The sequence below is a fragment of the Mobula hypostoma genome, chromosome 11, assembly GCF_963921235.1.
Source record: "Mobula hypostoma chromosome 11, sMobHyp1.1, whole genome shotgun sequence".
NCBI lineage: Eukaryota > Metazoa > Chordata > Chondrichthyes > Myliobatiformes > Myliobatidae > Mobula > Mobula hypostoma.
Genome location: NC_086107.1, coordinates 92,088,507 through 92,106,850, shown reverse-complemented (window position 1 = coordinate 92,106,850; position 18,344 = coordinate 92,088,507). Strand labels below are relative to the sequence as shown.

General features: G+C 45.7%; 1 protein-coding gene across 3 annotated transcripts in view; it reads left to right on the top strand.

Annotated features, from left to right (window-relative positions):
• LOC134353944 (epidermal growth factor receptor kinase substrate 8-like protein 1) overlaps positions 1-18,344 on the top strand; it is a 119,467-nt gene that overhangs the window by 46,015 nt on the left and 55,108 nt on the right. For all 3 annotated transcript variants that reach the window (XM_063062523.1, XM_063062522.1, XM_063062520.1), the window contains exons 2-3: positions 12,130-12,203; positions 17,914-17,951. In XM_063062523.1, the coding sequence (XP_062918593.1) occupies positions 12,160-12,203; positions 17,914-17,951 (82 nt within the window). In that variant the 5' untranslated portion in view covers positions 12,130-12,159. The remainder of the gene's footprint in view (positions 1-12,129; positions 12,204-17,913; positions 17,952-18,344) is intronic.

The following is an 18,344-nucleotide window of genomic DNA, read 5'->3' as shown; positions in this document are numbered from 1 at the left end:
GCATTGTGGATCTTTTCAGAAGTTAATGGAAATAGAGGGCAAGATGTTCAAGAGGATGATAGACATATATGTCACTTATATGTTACTTCAAGATTCATTTTTTGCAGGTGTTTATAGGAAAATAAGGAAATTCAACAGAATTTACGAAAAACTATACATAAACAAAGATTGACGAATAACCAATGTGTAAAAGAAGACAAATTGTGTAAATAAAAAAAACATTGAGAACATGAGTTGTAGAGTCCTTGAAAGCGAGTCTGTAGTTTGTGAGATGTGCTGAGTGAGGTATCCTCCCCAGTTGAAGAGCTTGATGGTTGAAGGGCAATAACAGTTTCTAAATCTGGTGGTGTGGGTCCCTCAGCTCCTGTACCTCCTTCCCAATGGTGAGAGAGAAAAGAAGGCATGACCTGTATGGTGCGAGTCCTTGGTAGATGCTGCTTTCTTGAGGAAGCACTCCTTGTAAATGAGCTCAAAGGCCAGCCATAGCAACCTATTTTCCTAGGTTCTATGTTCTTTGTTCATTGCTATTGTGCCAGTCTTGTCTAGGCAGGGCAGTGATGTCACTGATGGTACCTCCCCACTCTAGTATCCTGCGGTCAGTCCTGACTACGGCTGGAGTCTGTACCTCCTCCTGTGTGGGTTTCTCCCAGATGCTCCGATTTCCTCCCAATTCTCAGAAAATTGGTAGGTCAGTTCAATCCTGACTACGGCTGGAGTCTGTACCTCCTCCCACATGGCTTTCACTTGGGTGCTTTAGTTTCCTTGCAGTTCCCTGAGAATTTGTAGGTCAGTAAAGTAACCATTGATGTAGGTAGTTAGAGTTAAACGAGTGGAGTGATGGTCATGTGAGAGAACACTCTGCAGCAGGACAAGGAAATAAGGACAGGGCAAGGTGATGGATGGGATTGCTTCCCTGGCAGATAGCATGGATTTGGTGGGATGAATGTCCTCAGTCTGTGCCATTATTGTCATTGTCCGGTTTGGCACAACCTCCTCTCACAAAGAGCTGAAAACAACAGCGAACTGTCAGGTTGACAGAAAGGGTCATTGTCTGCAGTCTACCATCTCTACAGGACTTGTATGTGTCTAGGACAAGGAAGCAGGCAGGGAAAATAATTATATGCACGACTCACCCAGCAAAATGCCTTTCCCAAAAGCTCCCTTTAGCGCTATAGGGCTATTAAAACAAAAATTTCATGCAATCTTAGAAGTTTCTTCCCCTGAGGAATTAAACTGGTCAACCATTCCAATTGCGCCCCCACCCCCTCAATCTATTAACCCCATCACTGCACTGCACTTTAAACTCTTTAAAACACTGTTATGATGCTATTTACATCATAAATACTGTAAGATCTTAAGACCATAAGACATAGGAAAAGAATTAGGCCATCCAGCGCATCAATTCTGTTCTGACATTTCATCCTGCCTTCTCCCCATAACCTTTCATGTGATGACTAATGAAGAACCTATGAACCTCCTGCTTAAATACATCCAATGACCTGGCCTCCATAGCCACCTGTGGCAATGAATTATACAGATTCACCATCCTCTAGCTAAATAGATTCCTAATCATCTCATTTGCATTCTAAATGGACATCCCTCTATTTTGTCCTCAGCTCCCCCCCCATCTTTCCACATGCAGTCTGTCTAGGCCTTTCAAAATTTGATACATTTCAATGAGCTCCCTCTTAATTTTTCTAAATTCCATCAAGGACCAGAACCATCAATTGCTCCTTATATGATAAGCCTTTAATTCCCAGAACATCCTCTGAGCCCTCTCCAATGGTCAGCAGATCCTTTCTTAAATAAGGGGCCCAAAACTGCTCACAATATTCCAAGTGAGGCCTCACCAGTGTCTTATAAAGCCTCAGCATTACATCCTTGCTTTTATATTCTAGTCCTCTCAAAATGAACGCTAGCATTGCACTTGCTTCCCTCACCACTGACTCAACCTGCAAATTAACCTTTAGAGAATCTGGCACATAGACTCACAAGCCCCTTTGCGTCTCAGAGTTTAGAACTTTCACCCCGTTCAGAAAATAGTCTATTTTTTTATTCCTTCTACCAAAATGCACGACCATACACTTCTCGACACTATATTCCATCTGACACTTTTTTTGCCCATTCTCCTAATCTATCTGTTCTGCAGACTCCTCGCTTCCTCAAAACACTACCTAACACTCCACCTGTCTTCGTATCATATCGCAGATTTGGTCACAAAACCATCACTTCCGTCATCCAAATCATTGATGTATAACAGGAAAAGAAGTCACCTGCAGAACACTGCTAGCTCCCCAGCAGCCAATCAGAAAAGGCTCCCTTTATTCCCACACTTTGCCTCCTGCCAGTCAGTGAACGCTCCATCCATGGTGTACATTTCCTGTAATACCATGGGCTCTTATCTTGTTAGGCAGCCTCACGCGTGGCACCTTGACAAAAGCCTTCTGAAAATTTAAGTACACGACATCCACTGATTCTCCTTTGTGTACCCTGCTTGTATTTTCTTCAAAGAATTCCAACAGATTTGTCAGGTAAGATTTTCTCTTGAGGAAACCATGCTGCCTGGGTCTATTTCATCATGTGCCTCCAAATACCCCAAAACTACATCCTTAACAGTCGACTCCAAAACCCTCCGAATCACTGAAGTCAGGCTAAATGACCTATAATTTCTTTCTTCTGCCTCTCTCCCTTTTTGAAGAGTGGAGTGACATTTGCAATTCTCCAGTTCTCCAGAACCATGCAGAACTTAACAGTTCTTGAAAGGTCATTCCTAATGCCTCCACAATCACTTCAGCTACCTCTTTCAGAATCCTGGGTGGGGGGCAGCCGGGGAAACGGGTGTAGACCATCTGGTCCAGTTGACTTATCCACATTTGGATCTTTCAGTTTCTCAGGCACCTTCTCCCTAGTAATGGTAACTGCACGCACTTCTGCCCCCAGACATTGTCAATCTTCTGGTACACTGCTACTGTCTTCCACAGTGAAGACGGATGCAAAATACTTATTCAGTTTATCTGCCTTTTCCTTGTCCCCCATTGCTGACTTTGAGCACTGTCTGTGTGGAGTTTTCACACTCTCACTGTGACCCCTGGATGTTTTCCCACATGGCACAAGTTGATAGGTTTGTTAAGAAGGCATAGAGCATGTTGGTCTTCATTAGTCGGGGGTTGAGAACAAGAACTGTGAGGTAATGTTGAAGCTCTATAATACTCTGGTTAGACCACACTTAGAGTGTGGGTCATCTGCTGCTCCCGATACAGCCTCCCCTACATTGGGGTCTGTTTTGTTGAGCACTTCTGCTCCATCCGCAAAAAAAGGTGGGATTTCCTGGTGGCCAACCATTTCAATTCATATCCCCATTCCCATTTTGACAAGTCTGTCCACGGCCTCCTCTTCTGCCACTTTGAGGCCACTCTCAGGTTGGAGGAGCAAGATCTCATATTCCTTCTAGGTAGCCTCCATCCTGATGGCGTGAACATCGACTTCTCCAGCTTCTCCCTTCCCTCTTCATGCCATCAGGTTGGAGGCTACCTTGATGAAATATTTCTATTCCCCACTCTGGCCTCTTAGCCCTTCTCACCCGCCTATCACCTCCCCCGGGGTTCCTCCTTGTTCCCTTTCTCCCATGGTCCACTCTCCTCTCATCAGATTCCCTCTTCTTCACCCCTTTATCTTTTGCACCTATCACTTCTTTTCACTTTTTTAAATAAAGGGACCAGTCTCCTCCCAGTACTCCAGGTCTGGCCTCAACAACAACTGTACAATTGTGAAAATACTTCCCAATTTCTAAACACCAAACTTCTGAAAGTGATGGCTTACTCATTCTTTTATTTCTCAGTTTTTAGGCTAGTTGTGAACTTCCAGTTTGAATGTTTCAAACTCTGATGGAAGTTGTTAAAATTATGAAGGGCACATATAGGGTAGACAGTCAGAACATTTTCCCTAGGATAGTATTATCAAACATCGGAGACTTCTGCTTTTAAGGTCAGAGTGGGGAAGTTTCTTTTATGCAGGGAGTGGTAAATGCCTGGAACAGGTCCCAAGGTGTGGTGGTGGAAGCAGGCATTTTGGTGGAGGTTAAGAAGCTTATGGATAGACATAAGAAACTGAAGATAATGGATGATAGACAGGCAGCTAGAATAATTAAAGACCTCCCCAGACATTCTCTCTTCTCACCTCTCCAATTTGGCAAAGATACAAAAGCATGAAAGCCCAAACCACCAGGGGTCAAGGACAACTTTTATCCCACTGTTATCAGACTCCTGAACTAACCTCTTGTCCGATAAAATGGACTCTTCACTTCACAATCTACCTTCCAGAAATAGTAGGGGACAGAGGGTCCAGTGAGATGGAGGAATTGAGCGAAATACTTGTTAGTAGGGAAGTGGTGTTAGGTAAATTGAAGGGATTGAAGGCAGATAAATCCCCAGGGCCAGATGGTCTGCATCCTAGAGTGCTTAAGGAAGTAGCCCAAGAAATAGTGAATGCATTAGTGATAATTTTTCAAAACTCGTTAGATTCTGGACTAGTTCCTGAGGATTGGAGGGTGGCTAGTGTAACCCCACTTTTTAAAAAAGGAGGGAGAGAGAAACCGGGGAATTATAGACCGGTTAGCCTAATGTCGGTGGTGGGGAAACTGCTGGAGTCAGTTATCAAAGATGTGATAACAGCACATTTGGAAAGCGCTGAAATCATCGGACAAAGTCAGCATGGATTTGTGAAAGGAAAATCATGTCTGACGAATCTCATAGAATTTTTTGAGGATGTAACTAGTAGAGTGGATGGGGGGGGAACCAGTGGATGTGGTATATTTGGATTTTCAAAAGGCTTTTGACAAGGTCCCACACAGGAGATTAGTGTGCAAACTTAAAGCACACGGTATTGGGGGTAAGGTATTGGTGTGGGTGGAGAATTGGTTAGCAGACAGGAAGCAAAGAGTGGGAATAAACGGGACCTTTTCAGAATGGCAGGCGGTGACTAGTGGGGTACCGCAAGGCTCAGTGCTGGGACCCCAGTTGTTTACAATATATATTAATGACTTGGATGAGGGAATTAAATGCGGCATCTCCAAGTTTGCGGATGACATGAAGCTGGGTGGCAGTGTTAGCTGTGAGGAGGATGCTAAGAGGATGCAGAGTGACTTGGATAGGTTGGGTGAGTGGGCAAATTCATGGCAGATGCAATTTAATGTGGATAAGTGTGAAGTTATCCACTTTGGTGGCAAAAATAGGAAAACAGATTATTATCTGAATGGTGGCCGATTAGGAAAAGGGGAGGTGCAACGAGACCTGGGTGTCATTATACACCAGTTATTGAAAGTGGGCATGCAGGTACAGCAGGCGGTGAAAAAGGCGAATGGTATGCTGGCATTTATAGCGAGAGGATTCGAGTACAGGAGCAGGGAGGTACTACAACAGTTGTACAAGGCCTTGGTGAGACCACACCTGGAGTATTGTGTGCAGTTTTGGTCCCCTAATCTGAGGAAAGACATCTTTGCCATAGAGGGAGTACAAAGAAGGTTCACCAGATTGATTCCTGGGATGGCAGGACTTTCATATGAAGAAAGACTGGATGAACTGGGCTTGTACTCATTGGAATTTAGAAGATTGAGGGGGGATCTGATTGAAACGTATAAAATCCTAAAGGGATTGGACAGGCTAGATGCAGGAAGATCGTTCCCGATGTTGGGGAAGTCCAGAACGAGGGGTCACAGTTTGAGGATAAAAGGGAAGCCTTTTAGGACCGAGATTAGGAAAAACTTCTTCACACAGAGAGTGGTGAATCAGTGGAATTCTCTGCCACAGGAAACAGTTGAGGCCAGTTCATTGGCTATATTTAAGAGGGAGTTAGATATGGCCCTTGTGGCTACAGGGATCAGGGGGTATGGAGGGAAGGCTGGGGCGGGGTTCTGAGTTGGATGATCAGCCATGATCATAATAAATGGCGGTGCAGGCTCGAAGGGCTGAATGGCCTACTCCTGCACCTATTTTCTATGTTTCTATGTTTCTATGTTATGATACTGCACTTTATTATTTTCCTGCACTGAAATTTTTTAGTTGCTTCTGCATAGTTATTGTTTTTCTAGTTCAATAGTCATAGTCATAGTCATACTTTATTGATCCCGGAGGAAATTGGTTTTTGTTACAGTTGCACCATAAATAATAAATAGTAATAAAACCATAAATAGTTAAATAGTAATATGTAAATTATGCCAGTAAATTATGAAATAAGTCCAGGACCAGCCTATTGGCTCAGGGTGTCTGACCCTCCAAGGGAGGAGTTGTAAAGTTTGATGGCCACAGGCAGGAATGACTTCCTATGACGCTCTGTGTTGCATCTCGGTGGAATGAGTCTCTGGCTGAATGTACTCCTGTGCCCACCCAGTACATTATGTAGTGGATGGGAGACATTGACCAAGATGGCATGCAACTTGGACAGCATCCTCTTTTCAGACACCACCGTCAGAGAGTCCAGTTCCATCCCCACAACATCACTGGCCTTACGAATGAGTTTGTTGATTCTGTTGGTGTCTGCTACCCTCAGCCTGCTGCCCCAGCACACAACAGCAAACATGATAGCACTGGCCACCACAGACTCGTAGAACATCCTCAGCATCGTCCGGCAGATGTTAAAAGACCTCAGTCTCCTCAGGAAATAGAGACGGCTCTGACCCTTCTTGTAGACAGCCTCAGTGTTCTTTGACCAGTCCAGGTCAATGATTTGATCTGTATGAACAATATGCAAGACAAACTTTTCACTGTAATTTGGTATATGTGACTATAGTAAACCAATGTAACACAATACAATGCAATTTAGAATAAATTGGCATCAAGAACAGAACAGCATCGTGGGCCAAATGGCCTGTCCAGCACTGTATTGTTCTCTGCTCTATGTTCTAGCTCATCCATCACATCCCAAGTTATAGGTTATGTGTCAAACTAAATATCAAAGGACTACAGATGCTTATTGAGAAAGGCTTCTTGAGAAAAGTAAGGAGGAATGGGATCCAAGGGGACCTTGTTTGTCGATCCAGAACTGGCTTTCCCACAGAAAGCAAAGTGTGGTTGCAGACGGGTCATATTCTGCATGGAGGACGGTGACCAATGGTGTGCCTCAGGGATCTGTTCTGGGACTCCTACTCTTCATGATTTTTATAAATGACCTGGATGAGGAAGTGGAGGGATGGGTTAGTAAATTTGCTGATGAGACAAAGGTTGGGGGTGTCGTGGATAATGTGGAGGGCTGTCAGAGGTTACAGCAGGACATTGATAGGATGCAAAACTGGGCTGAGAAGTGGCAGTTGGAATTCAACCCAGATAAGTGTGAAGTGGTTCATTTTGGTAGGTCATATATGATGGCAGAATATAGTATTAATGGTAAGACTCTTGGCAGTGTGGAGGATCAGAGGGACCTTGGGGTATGAGTCCATAGGACGCTGAAAGCAGCTGCGCAGGTTGACTCTGTGGTTAAGAAGGCATACGGTGTATTGGCCTTCATCAATTGTGGGATAGAGTTTAGGAGCAGAGAGGTAATGTTGCAGCTATATAGGTCCCTGGTCAGACCTCGCTTGGAGTACAATGCTCAGTTCTGGTCGCCTCACTGCAGGAAGGATGTGGAAACCATAGAGGAGGTGCAGAAGGGATTTACAAGGATGTTCCCTGGATTGGGGAACATGCCTTATGAGAATGGGTTGAGCAAACTCGGCCTTTTCTCCTTGGAGCAACGGAGGATGAGAGGTGACCTGATAGAGGTGTATAAGATGATGAGAGGCATTGATCATGTGGATAGTCAGAGACTTTTTCCCAGGGCTGAAATGACTAACACGAGAGGGCACAGTTTTAAGGTGCTTGGAAGTAGGTACAGAGGAGATGTGAGGGGTAAGTTTTTTACGCAGAGAGTGGTGAGTTCATGGAATGTGCTGCCGGCGATGGTGGTGGAGGCGGATACAATAGGCACGTGGAGCTTAGAAAAATAGTGGGCTATGGGTAACCCTAGGTAATTTCTAAGGTAAGGACATGTCTGACACAGCTTTGTGGGCCGAAGGGCCTGTATTGTGCTGTAAGTTTTCTGTTTCTATGCTGGGAATCTGAAATAAAAAGAGAAAATGCTGAAACACTCAGTAGGTCAGGCAGCATCTGTGGAGAAAGAAAACATAGGCCCAACACTTTACAACAAAGTTGTTTTCTCTCTTTCCCAGTTCAGAGAAAGAGCCCTTTAACTTGAAATTCCTGTACTCTCCCTTCACAGATACTGTCTGACCTGTTCAGTATTTCCAATACTTTCCAGAGATCAAATAACTCTTGATTTCAAATTCCATAAAACCATTTTCTTTCAGGCATTAGCTTTTCCAATGTTGATGAAGTGAAATTCATTTTGCAGCCTTTCTTGGAAAGTGAAATATTTGGTAAAATGGTAAATTGTTTTATTATTGCTGTATGTGGAAAAATTTAGTTTTGTAAGCCATATATAAGATGGTTACATGACAGTGATGTATTGGGGTGGTCCAAGAGAAAACAGTAACAGAATGCAGAATAAAGTGTTACAGTTGCAGAGAAAGTGCAACGCAGCAGACAATAAAGTGAAAACCAAAGTTAAAATTCATTATCAAAGAACGTACCGTATATGTTACCATATATTACCTTGAGGCTCATTTCTTGCTGGCATTTACGTACAGGTAAACAAATTTATGATAAAGTATACAGAATATGCCAATTGTGCAGATAGCCAATGTGCAAAACGAAGACAAACTGTGAAAATGAAGAAATAAATTATACCGAGGACACAGGTTCTCGAGTTCTTGAAAGTGAGTCTTTAGAACGTAGAGTCAGTACAGAGTTGTGGTGAGTGAAGTTATCCACGCCATTTCAGGAGCCTGATGGTTGAAAGACAATAACTATTCCTGAACCTGGTTTGTGGGACACGAGGCTTCTATACCTCCAGCCCAATGGTAGTTGAGAGAAGACAGCATGGCCTAGATGGTGGGGTTCCTTGATGGTGGATGCTGCTTTCTTGTGGCAGCGCCCCGTGTAAATATGCTCAAAGATGGGGAGGGATTTGCTTGTGATGGGCTGGGCTGCCTCCAACAGAGGTCATAGTGAGGTAGATTGTGAGGACAAGAGTCAATACTCTCATGACAACAGAGTTGGATTTGTCCTTGAGCCTTCTAGTAGATGCTATTTGCCTTTGGTGTCTTCTGCACAATAGGAGAGGGGAGAGGAGGGAATACCTGGGACGGATGGGGTCTTTGATTATGGTGGCAACATTACTGAGGCAGTGGGAAGTGTACGCAGAGTCCATGGAGGAGAGACTTGTTTCTGTGATATGCTGAGCTGTGTCCGGAAAATGAAAAGATATCAGTATTACCAGGGTAAACTGATGTCTTTAAAGGCTCATATTCTAATCAAAAAGGGCAAATCAAACCTGTCTTCACCTGTAAAAGGCCCTGTGTAAAATGTAAGAAGCAAGTGCACACATACGAGGGGTGATTGATAAGTTTGTGGCCTAAGATAGAAGGAGTTAATTTTAGAAAACCTAGCACATTTATTTTTCAACATAGTCCCCGCCTACATGTACACACTTAGTCCAGCGGTTGTGGAGCATATGGATCCCTTCTTTGTAGAAGTGGTCCACAGCAGGGATTGATAAGTTTGTGGCCCAAGGTAGAAGGAGGTGAATTATTAACTTTAAACTTTCTGCATTATCACTCAAAGAGTTGAACTGCACGTGCATGTAGCGAGAGCCTCTTGGACCTCCAGGTGGTCCACAGCAGGGGTGATTGATAAGTTTGTGGCCTAAGTTAGAAGGGGATGAGTTATACAGCTCTTGTTACACGCACATGCAGGTCAACTCTTTGAGTGAAAATGCAGAAAATTTGAAGTTAATAACTTATCTCCTTCTACCTTAGGCCATGAACTTATCAATCACCCCTGCTGTGGACCACTTCTGGAGGTCCAAGTCACCGACTTCCACAAAGAAGGGATCCGTATGCTCCACGACCGCTGGACTAAGTGTGTAAATGTAGGAAAAATAAATGTGCTAAGTTTTCTAAAATTGACTCCTTATACCTTGGGCCATGAACTTATCAATCACCCCTCGTATAGCTAGGGAGCCCGAGGCTTTTGCACAGGGTACTGTCCTTGTCAATGTGGAACAGAGAGTGCGGTTGTAAATCTGACAGGAGCAAAGGATGTTGGGGATGATGAGGGTGCAGCACTGTGGGAGGGGTGTGGTACAGGTGGTAGAGGAGGAGTGCCAGGAGTGGGGAGCGTGGGGGGTGGTTGTGTGGGTGCAGACACACCCAGCCCTGAGACACCAGGCAAGGTAACTTGATTGCAAAGCACTGATTTATTAAGCATTCTGAATGTCCCTTTGGTGCTTCCCACTCCCTCCGTTCTCCCGTCTCCTTTTCCCAACCACGATTCCCCTCTCGCTGCCCCCTTCCCACTCTGTCCACAATAGAGACCCAAATCAGAATCAGGTTTATCATCACACACATTTGTCATGAAATTTGCCTTTTTTTGGCAACAACAGTACAGTACAATAGATGAAATTACTGCAGTACTGTGCAAAAGACTTAGACACCCTAGCTATACATATATATAGGCTTCAGACTCCTGCACGGTACTGTGCATCGAGAATTATTCACAAAAATCATTCCTTCCAGCTTTTTTTTTGAGATATACAACAGCTAAATTCAGCTCCATAGCTTACCGTAATTGGCTTTGTAGTCTTTTATGGGCTGTGAAGAAAGCAATATTATTTTTCCCAGCTATACCATCTGGGATTCATCTAGTTGTACCCAAAAAGGCTGTAAATTACCATTGAAGCTTTCAGGAACATTGAGGGAAATGCTTGGGTCACCGCAGAGCATTTCACCGTTCATTGTACAGCACATAGCACATGAATAACGCTGTCAACGAGGAAACGACATTTATGGAACCGTCAACGCACAAGAGATTCCGCAGATGCTGGAAATCTAGACTACCACACACAAAGTGCTGGTGGAACTCAGCAGGTCAGGCAGCATCAGTGGAGAGGAATAAATAGTTGATGTTTTGGGCTGAGGCCCTTCATCAGGAAGGGTCTCACAGCCCAAAATATCGACGACTTATTCCCCTCCAAGGATACTGCCTGACCTACTGAGTTCCTCCAGCATTTTGCCTATGGAACTGTGAATTCGTTACCATAAACTGTTTGGAAAGGAAATGCTGCTGCTTGCATTATTGCACTTTTCTTGTGCATCCATTATTTTAATTGGAAAATGGAATATTTGTTCTTTTCCCCCCACAGAAATTGGATTTTCCCAAACTCTAAAAGTATAGCTTAGAGTTGCATGGTAGTGTATCCAGTGATCACCGATTGGTGTTCAATTCCCGCCACTGTCTGTAAGGAGTTTGTACGTTCTCCCCGCGAGCGCGTGGGTTCTCTCCGGGTTCTCCGGTTTCCTCCCACATTCCAAAGATGTAGGGCTTAGTAAGGGTCAGTGAGTTGTGGGCCTGCTTTGTTGACCCTGGAAGAGTAGTGATATTCGCCACTTCCCCCAGCACATCCTCAGACTGTGTTGGTCATTGACAGGAAAACGAGACGTTTCCGTGTTTTGATATATACGTTTGACAAATCAAGCTGATCGCTAAAAGATTCTTTAACCTTTAAAAAGTTGTTAGAGAATTCAGAAGAGAAAGCCAGTGACTAAAATGCTCTTCTATTCTGCTTCTTCTTACTGATTTACCTTGTTCTGATGTAATGAGGTGATCTGTATGGATGGTATACAAGATAAGTTTTTCACTGAACCTGAGTATAATCCAATTACTGATCTATGTACTTACTTACTGATACAGTGTGGAGAAGCCCTTCTGGGCCCTTCAAGCTGCACTGCTTTAGCAACCCCTGACAAACCCAACTAACCCTAAACTACTCACGGGACAACTTACAATGTCCAATTAACCTAGTCGGTACCAGAGCACCTGGAGGAAACACAGGCATTCCATGGGGGGGTGGGGGCATGGGGCGGGGTACGTACCATCTCCTTACAGAATTGAACTGCGAACTTTGCAACGCCCCGAGCTGCAGCAACTGGACGGTCTCGTCGCTTTCTTCGATTTAACAAGTTTGTTTCCTGTTCCTTTTCAGCTCGGACACTCACCAGGAATTGGGTTGGCAATGAGCCACAGATCTCAAGAGCGAGGAGGCACCCTCCCAGCTGGGTAGGTTACTGACCCGTTCCGAAGGCCAGCTTCGCGTGGCTTCATGCATGACCTCTGCCGAGTGTCAGCGCGACAAATGTGGGGCTGCGTGGGGCGCAGGCGAGGGAAGACGTGATGGTGGTGGTGCTCAACCAGACGCCTGGAAGAGCCTCACTGCCTGCTAGTCTGCCGGATGTGAGCGAGGAGCCCTTGGAGAGGCTTCTGTTGCCCTTCAGAGTCGGTGTCTCTCAGGGCCCAGGAAGTCCTTGTACCTTTCTTGAGAGCAAATGGGACAAAACTGGTGCAAGTCCCACCTCTGATGACTCTGTAGGGCAGGGTCAAACATGAATGTTGCATTCTAGCTCTCTAGGTATGTAAGTCAGGACAACACAATATGGAGAGCAAGCTGCCCTTCTGCATATATCTGACGAACCCAAAGGAACTGCAGCGACCGATACAGTTTGGCACCAGCAGCGTCGCAGGAACTGCCAATCAACGTTGAACTCCACGTAGGACTGCCTTAGGAACTCCAGCTCCCGATTTTCACTCGAAGCCTTCCCCATGAGTGGGTACGGCCGCAAGGCAGCGGAGGTTTGGGATCAAAGTTTTCCTTCTCCGAGATGATGCCAGCCACGGCTGATAAGCCCCAACTGCCTGAAGTGACTGGTTTTAGTGCGCCAGTGACCCACCTTTGCCCCTTCTCCTGTCAGTAAAAACAGTTCCACTGGGATTAGTAACTAAGCCACACATGAAAGCCAAGAGCTGAACTTGGTTGGCAGAGGCTGCTTGAGGTGACCCTAAAAACTTTTTCACCACATTGAGCACAGAGCATTGAACAAAGAACACAGAATAGAGAATGGAGAGAAAAGAACACAGGACACTACTGGCCCTTCAGCCCACGATGTTGTGCCGACCTTTTAACCTACTCTCAGATCAATCTCACCCTTCCCTCCATTTTTCTATCATCCTTGTGCCTATCTAAAAATTTCGGAAATGCCACGAATGTTTTTCCTTCTACCACCATCCCTGGCAGGGTGTTCCACACACCCACTCACTCACTGTGTAAAAAAAACTTACCTTTGACACCACCCTCCCCAATACTTTCTTTCAAGCTTCTTAAAACTATCCCCCCCCCCCCGCCCCCCGTATTAGCCATTTCTGCCCAGGTAAAAAGGCTCAGGCTTTCCACTCGAGCTCAGCCTCTTAATCTTGTACACCTCTGTCAACTCACCTCTCATCCTCCTTCACTCCAAGGAGAAAAGTCCTACCTCCCTCAACCTATCCTCATAAGACATGCCGTCTAGTCCAGACAGCACCCTGGTAAGCCTCCTCTGAAGCTTCTGCCCACTCTCCCATCAGTTCTCTCCAGATCCCCCCCCCCCCCGCCACTGACACACTGGGGGCAAATTACAGCACCGATATCTTACTGACCCACTCGTGTCAGGATGTCGGAGGGAACCGGAGGACCCGGGGGAACCCACGTGGTCATGGGAGAACCTGCAGACTCCACACAGACAACATCTGAGGTCAGAGTTGACCCTGGGTCTCTGGAGCCGTGAGGCTGCCGTTTTACCAGACATGCCATCTTACCAATCCTAGCTTTCAGAATAACAATGGAACCTTTATACCCTTCCCTCTCTCCCGGCTTTGCAGGTGGGCAAGTTGTTCATTGAAACATAAAAGACCTACAGCACAATACAGGCCCTTCGGCCCACAAAGTTGTGCCGAACATGTCCCTAAATTAGAAACTACTAGGCTTACCTGTAGCCCTCTATTTTACTAAGCTCCATGAATCTATCTAGAAGTCTCTTAAAAGACCCTATCGTATTCACCTCCACCACCATTGCCGGCAGCCCATTCCACACACTCACCACTCTCTGAGTATAAAACTTAACCCTGACATCTTCTCTGTACCTACTGCCAAGCACTTTAAACCTGTGTCCTCTTGTGGCAACCATTTCAGCCCTGGGAAAAAGCCTCTAACAATCCACACGATCAATGCCTCTCATCATCTTATACACCTCTATCAGGTCACCTCTCGCCCTCCGTCGCTCCGAGTTCACTCAGCCTATTCTCTTAAGGCATGCTCCCCAATCCAGGCAACATCCTTGTAAATCTCCTCTGCACCCTTTCTGTGGCTTCCACATCCTTCCTGTAGTGAGGCGACCAGAACTGAGCACAGTACTCCAAGCGGGATCTGACCAGGGTCCTATATAGCTGCATCTATATGCTATATAGTTCCTTCCTTTGTGTCTGCAACAGTCCTTCTGGAAAGTTCCTCCTGAATCTGCATTGAAGCGGCACGTGTCAGATTTTGGCTTATTGCCTTGTCAGCTAGTGGATTTGCCAATAATTTAAATGCTGTGACCTCCCTATCACCCTGCCACCAGTGAGTATAGATCCTCTCCCACTTACTTCAAAAGATCCCTGTTAACTGCAACCGTTCTCAGAGGGATCTTCCTCCCAGGGTGGAAAGGGCTAATGCAAGAGGGTATAGTTTTAGGGTGATTGGAGGAAAGTTTGGGAGGATGTCCTTGACACAGCAAGAGGTGGGTGCAATGAACATGTTGCCAAGGGGTGGTGGTAGCGGCAGATAGATTAGGGGCGTTTAAAAAAAAAACTAAATAGGCACATAGATGAAAGGAAAATGGAGGGCTATGTGGGAGGGAAGGGCTATGTGGGAGAGAGGATTCGAGTACAGGAGCAGGGAGGTTCTACTACAGTTGTACAAGGTCTTGGTGAGACCACACCTGGAGTATTGTGTGCAGTTTTGGTCCCCTAATCTGAGGAGAGACATTCTTGCCATAGAGGGAGTACAAAGAAGGTTCACCAGATTGATTCCTGGGATGGCAGGACTTTCATATGATGAAAGACTGGATCGACTAGGCTTATACTCGTTGGAATTTAGAAGATTGAGGGGGGATCTTATTGAAACATATAAAATCCTAAAGGGATTGGACAGGCTAGATGAAGCAAGATTGTTCCCGATGTTGGGGAAGTCCATAACGAGGAGTCACAGTTTGAGGATAAAGGGGAAGCCTTTTAGGACCGAGATGAGGAAAAACTTCTTCACACAGAGAGTGGTGAATCTGTGGAATTCTCTGCCACAGGAAACAGTTGAGGCCAGTTCATTGGCTATATTTAAGAGGGAGTTAGATATGGCCCTTGTGGCTAAAGGGATCAGGGGGTATGGAGAGAAGGCAGGTACAGGGTTCTGAGTTGGATGATCAGCCATGATCATACTGAATGGCGGTGCAGGCTTGAAGGGCCGAATGACCTACTCCTGCACCTATTTTCTATGTTTCTATGTTAGATTGATTTCAGAGTAGGTTAAAAAGTCAGCACGACATAATGGGCCCAAGGACCTGAAATGTGCTGTAATGACACTGCAGGTAGAATTGCTGCCCCTTTGCACCAATCCTGGGTGCTGACTGTGTGGCTTTTGCCCGTTCTCCATGCAAACATGTGGGTTTCCCCTGGATGCTCAGGTTTCCTCCCACATCCCAAAGACTTGTGGGAGGGTGTTAATTAGTTGATTGACTGCCCCTAACCTGTTGAACCTAAAGGGACTGGGAACGTCAGAATGAAATAGGATTAGTGCAGATTGGTGTCACTATGTTTAAAGGTTCTCTTGACGGTTGGCATGGGTTTGTGGGCCGAGGGGCCCTGTGTCCCTGCTGTTGCTCTGTTCTTCCCTTCATCCCCAGCCTCCAGCCCACAGACCCAGCTGAAGTCCAACATTATCAGTCTACCAGTTTCCCACTCTATTCCTCAGCCCTCGATCCACCTGCTTGTGGAATCTGGCTCTCCTCACAAGATGTCCTTGGCCTTTACTGCCGAACCAAATCGCAGCTCTTTGAGAGTAACTCTGGCGTGGAGAGTTCTGAGGAGTTCCTGGTTTGAGTGTTGGTCTCTCTTTCGGCAAAGTTCCATTTGTCTCACCCCACCCAAGGCCCTGCCGAGCCTTTCAGTGTTACCAGGAGAACGGCTGCCTTCTCAAGACTAGTAGCCACACTCGTCTCTGCTGGAGTTGTTGCACTTAAACGATCCATTGATCTGCCTTCAGTTTCTAGTCCAAATTAAAGCTCAGCTTTGTTAATTGAGGAGCACATACCAAAGCTAAGCTGTCAGCAAAGATTGGCCCAGGGCCCAGTTTCAAGGCAATTGACGTACCCTAAGTAAACTGGTTTAAATCTTTGTCGATTTACAGCTTGCTGTAACTGAATCTCAGCTCATTACTTGTGGAGTTCTTCATGGGGAATCAACTGTTTATAATCCTCATGTATAATCTGATTATCTAGAAATGTCAGTTTGAATCCCACCACAACAGCGACAGAGTTTAAATTAACACACAAAATGCCAGAGGTCAGCAGATCAGACAGCATTTATGGAAGTGAATAAGTAGTCAACGGTTCAGGCTGAGACCCTTCCTGAGGACTGGGAAGGAAGGGGGAAGATGCCAGAATAAAAAGATTGGGGGTGGCGGGTGGCATGGAGGGGGGAGGAGGATAGCTAGAAAGTGATAGGTGAAGCCAGGTGGGTAGGAAAAATGAAAGGCCGGAGAGGAAGTTGAAACTGTTTAGTCTGATAAATGTGGTGTCAAAAAGCTAGTATCAGTAAAGGGTTAGTAAGCATCAAACTAGCCAGGAAAATACTACTGGATGCTTGCTAAGAAGGAAGTCCTGATGAAGAGGCTCGGCCAAAATGTCGACTGTTCACTCCTTCGCATAGATGCTGCCTGGCCCGCTGAGTTCCTGGGTGTTGCCCTTACAAACTTTTTACTGGAGCCCGAGGACCTGCATTACAGAAATAATTGGCTGATTAGATATTTGTATGAATGAGTGGGTGTACAGGTGTACCTAATAAAATGTAAAACTAAAACAGATGTTCTTCATTGGTTGAGGGTTTCACTTCCTCTTTGATGGACAGATTAACACAATTTAGCCACAGTCATAATTGTTCTCTTTGAGGACCATGTTATGTAAGAAGCTGTTGTTCATTTGATAATGGTTCTGCTTTTGACCAATCACCGACTAACATAAACCCCACCGTCACGTTCAACAACCGAGCGCTGGGTGAGGGATTGGAAAGAGAAAAATAATGAGTTAGTTTTTGTGTGACACACACAAAATGCTGGAAGAACTCGGTAGGCCAGGCAGTACCCACCAGCATTTTACGTTGGCCTGCTGAGTTCCGCCAGCATTTTGTGTATGTTGCTCGTAATTCCAGCAGAGTTTCTTGTCTTCGTAGTTCTTCTGTGAGCATCTGAGGAATTTTGTGTCTGCAACTATGAATGCATGGGATGGTGTGCATGCACGTACTTCTGCATGTGTGCATGTGAACACACATTGACTCATAGAGCACTACTGCCCCAAAACTGGCCCATCTGCCCATCTAGTCCAGGCCAAACTAATATTCTGCCACGTCCCACTGAGCTGCACCAGTCCTTTATGGTGATGAATGGGAAAATAATACAGGCCTCGCCTATGTTTGCAACATTCCACACATAACAAGGACTGAAGGTGTAGCACTTTGCAATGAGCAACCATGGTCTCACTGTGTCAATACAGGGATTGCAAGAGGTGAGTTTTTGCAAACAGAAACTGTTCTGGAGAGCAAGCTACAATTGAGCAGGTGCCAAGCGAAGCCAGAAGCATGTGATATAATGGAAAGTTTGGGATTGGCATTGGCCAAATCCTTAAATCATTTTGTCTTGTGTTTCACCCTGCAGTGAGAAGACTTCTAAACCCAGCGGCAGGTCCATTTATGGTGAGTTTTGTCTCTTTCCTCCATCACCAGGTTGTCCGTGTGAACGCTTGAAGCTGAGAATCTCGAGAGGGGGGTCTCGGGACCAGAGCAGGGGGTGGGCTGGGGTGAAAGGGAACGGGAGGGATGGCGGTAGTCGGCTGTGTCTTTGCAAGGTAGCTGGCCGGGCTTGGCACAGTTTTTTTTACACCGTGGCATCGCCTCGGGGCAAGTCATTTTTCTTTAGTGGTGGCGTAGTGCTTTGTGGCACCAGCACTGGAGGTTCAGTTCCCGCTCTACCTGTTCGGAGTTTGCACCCTTTCACCGTGACTGCGCGGGTTTCCCCCACATTCCAAAGAGGTACGGGTTCGGATTAGTGAGTAGTGGGGAGGCTACGTGGTGCTGGGAGCGTGTCGG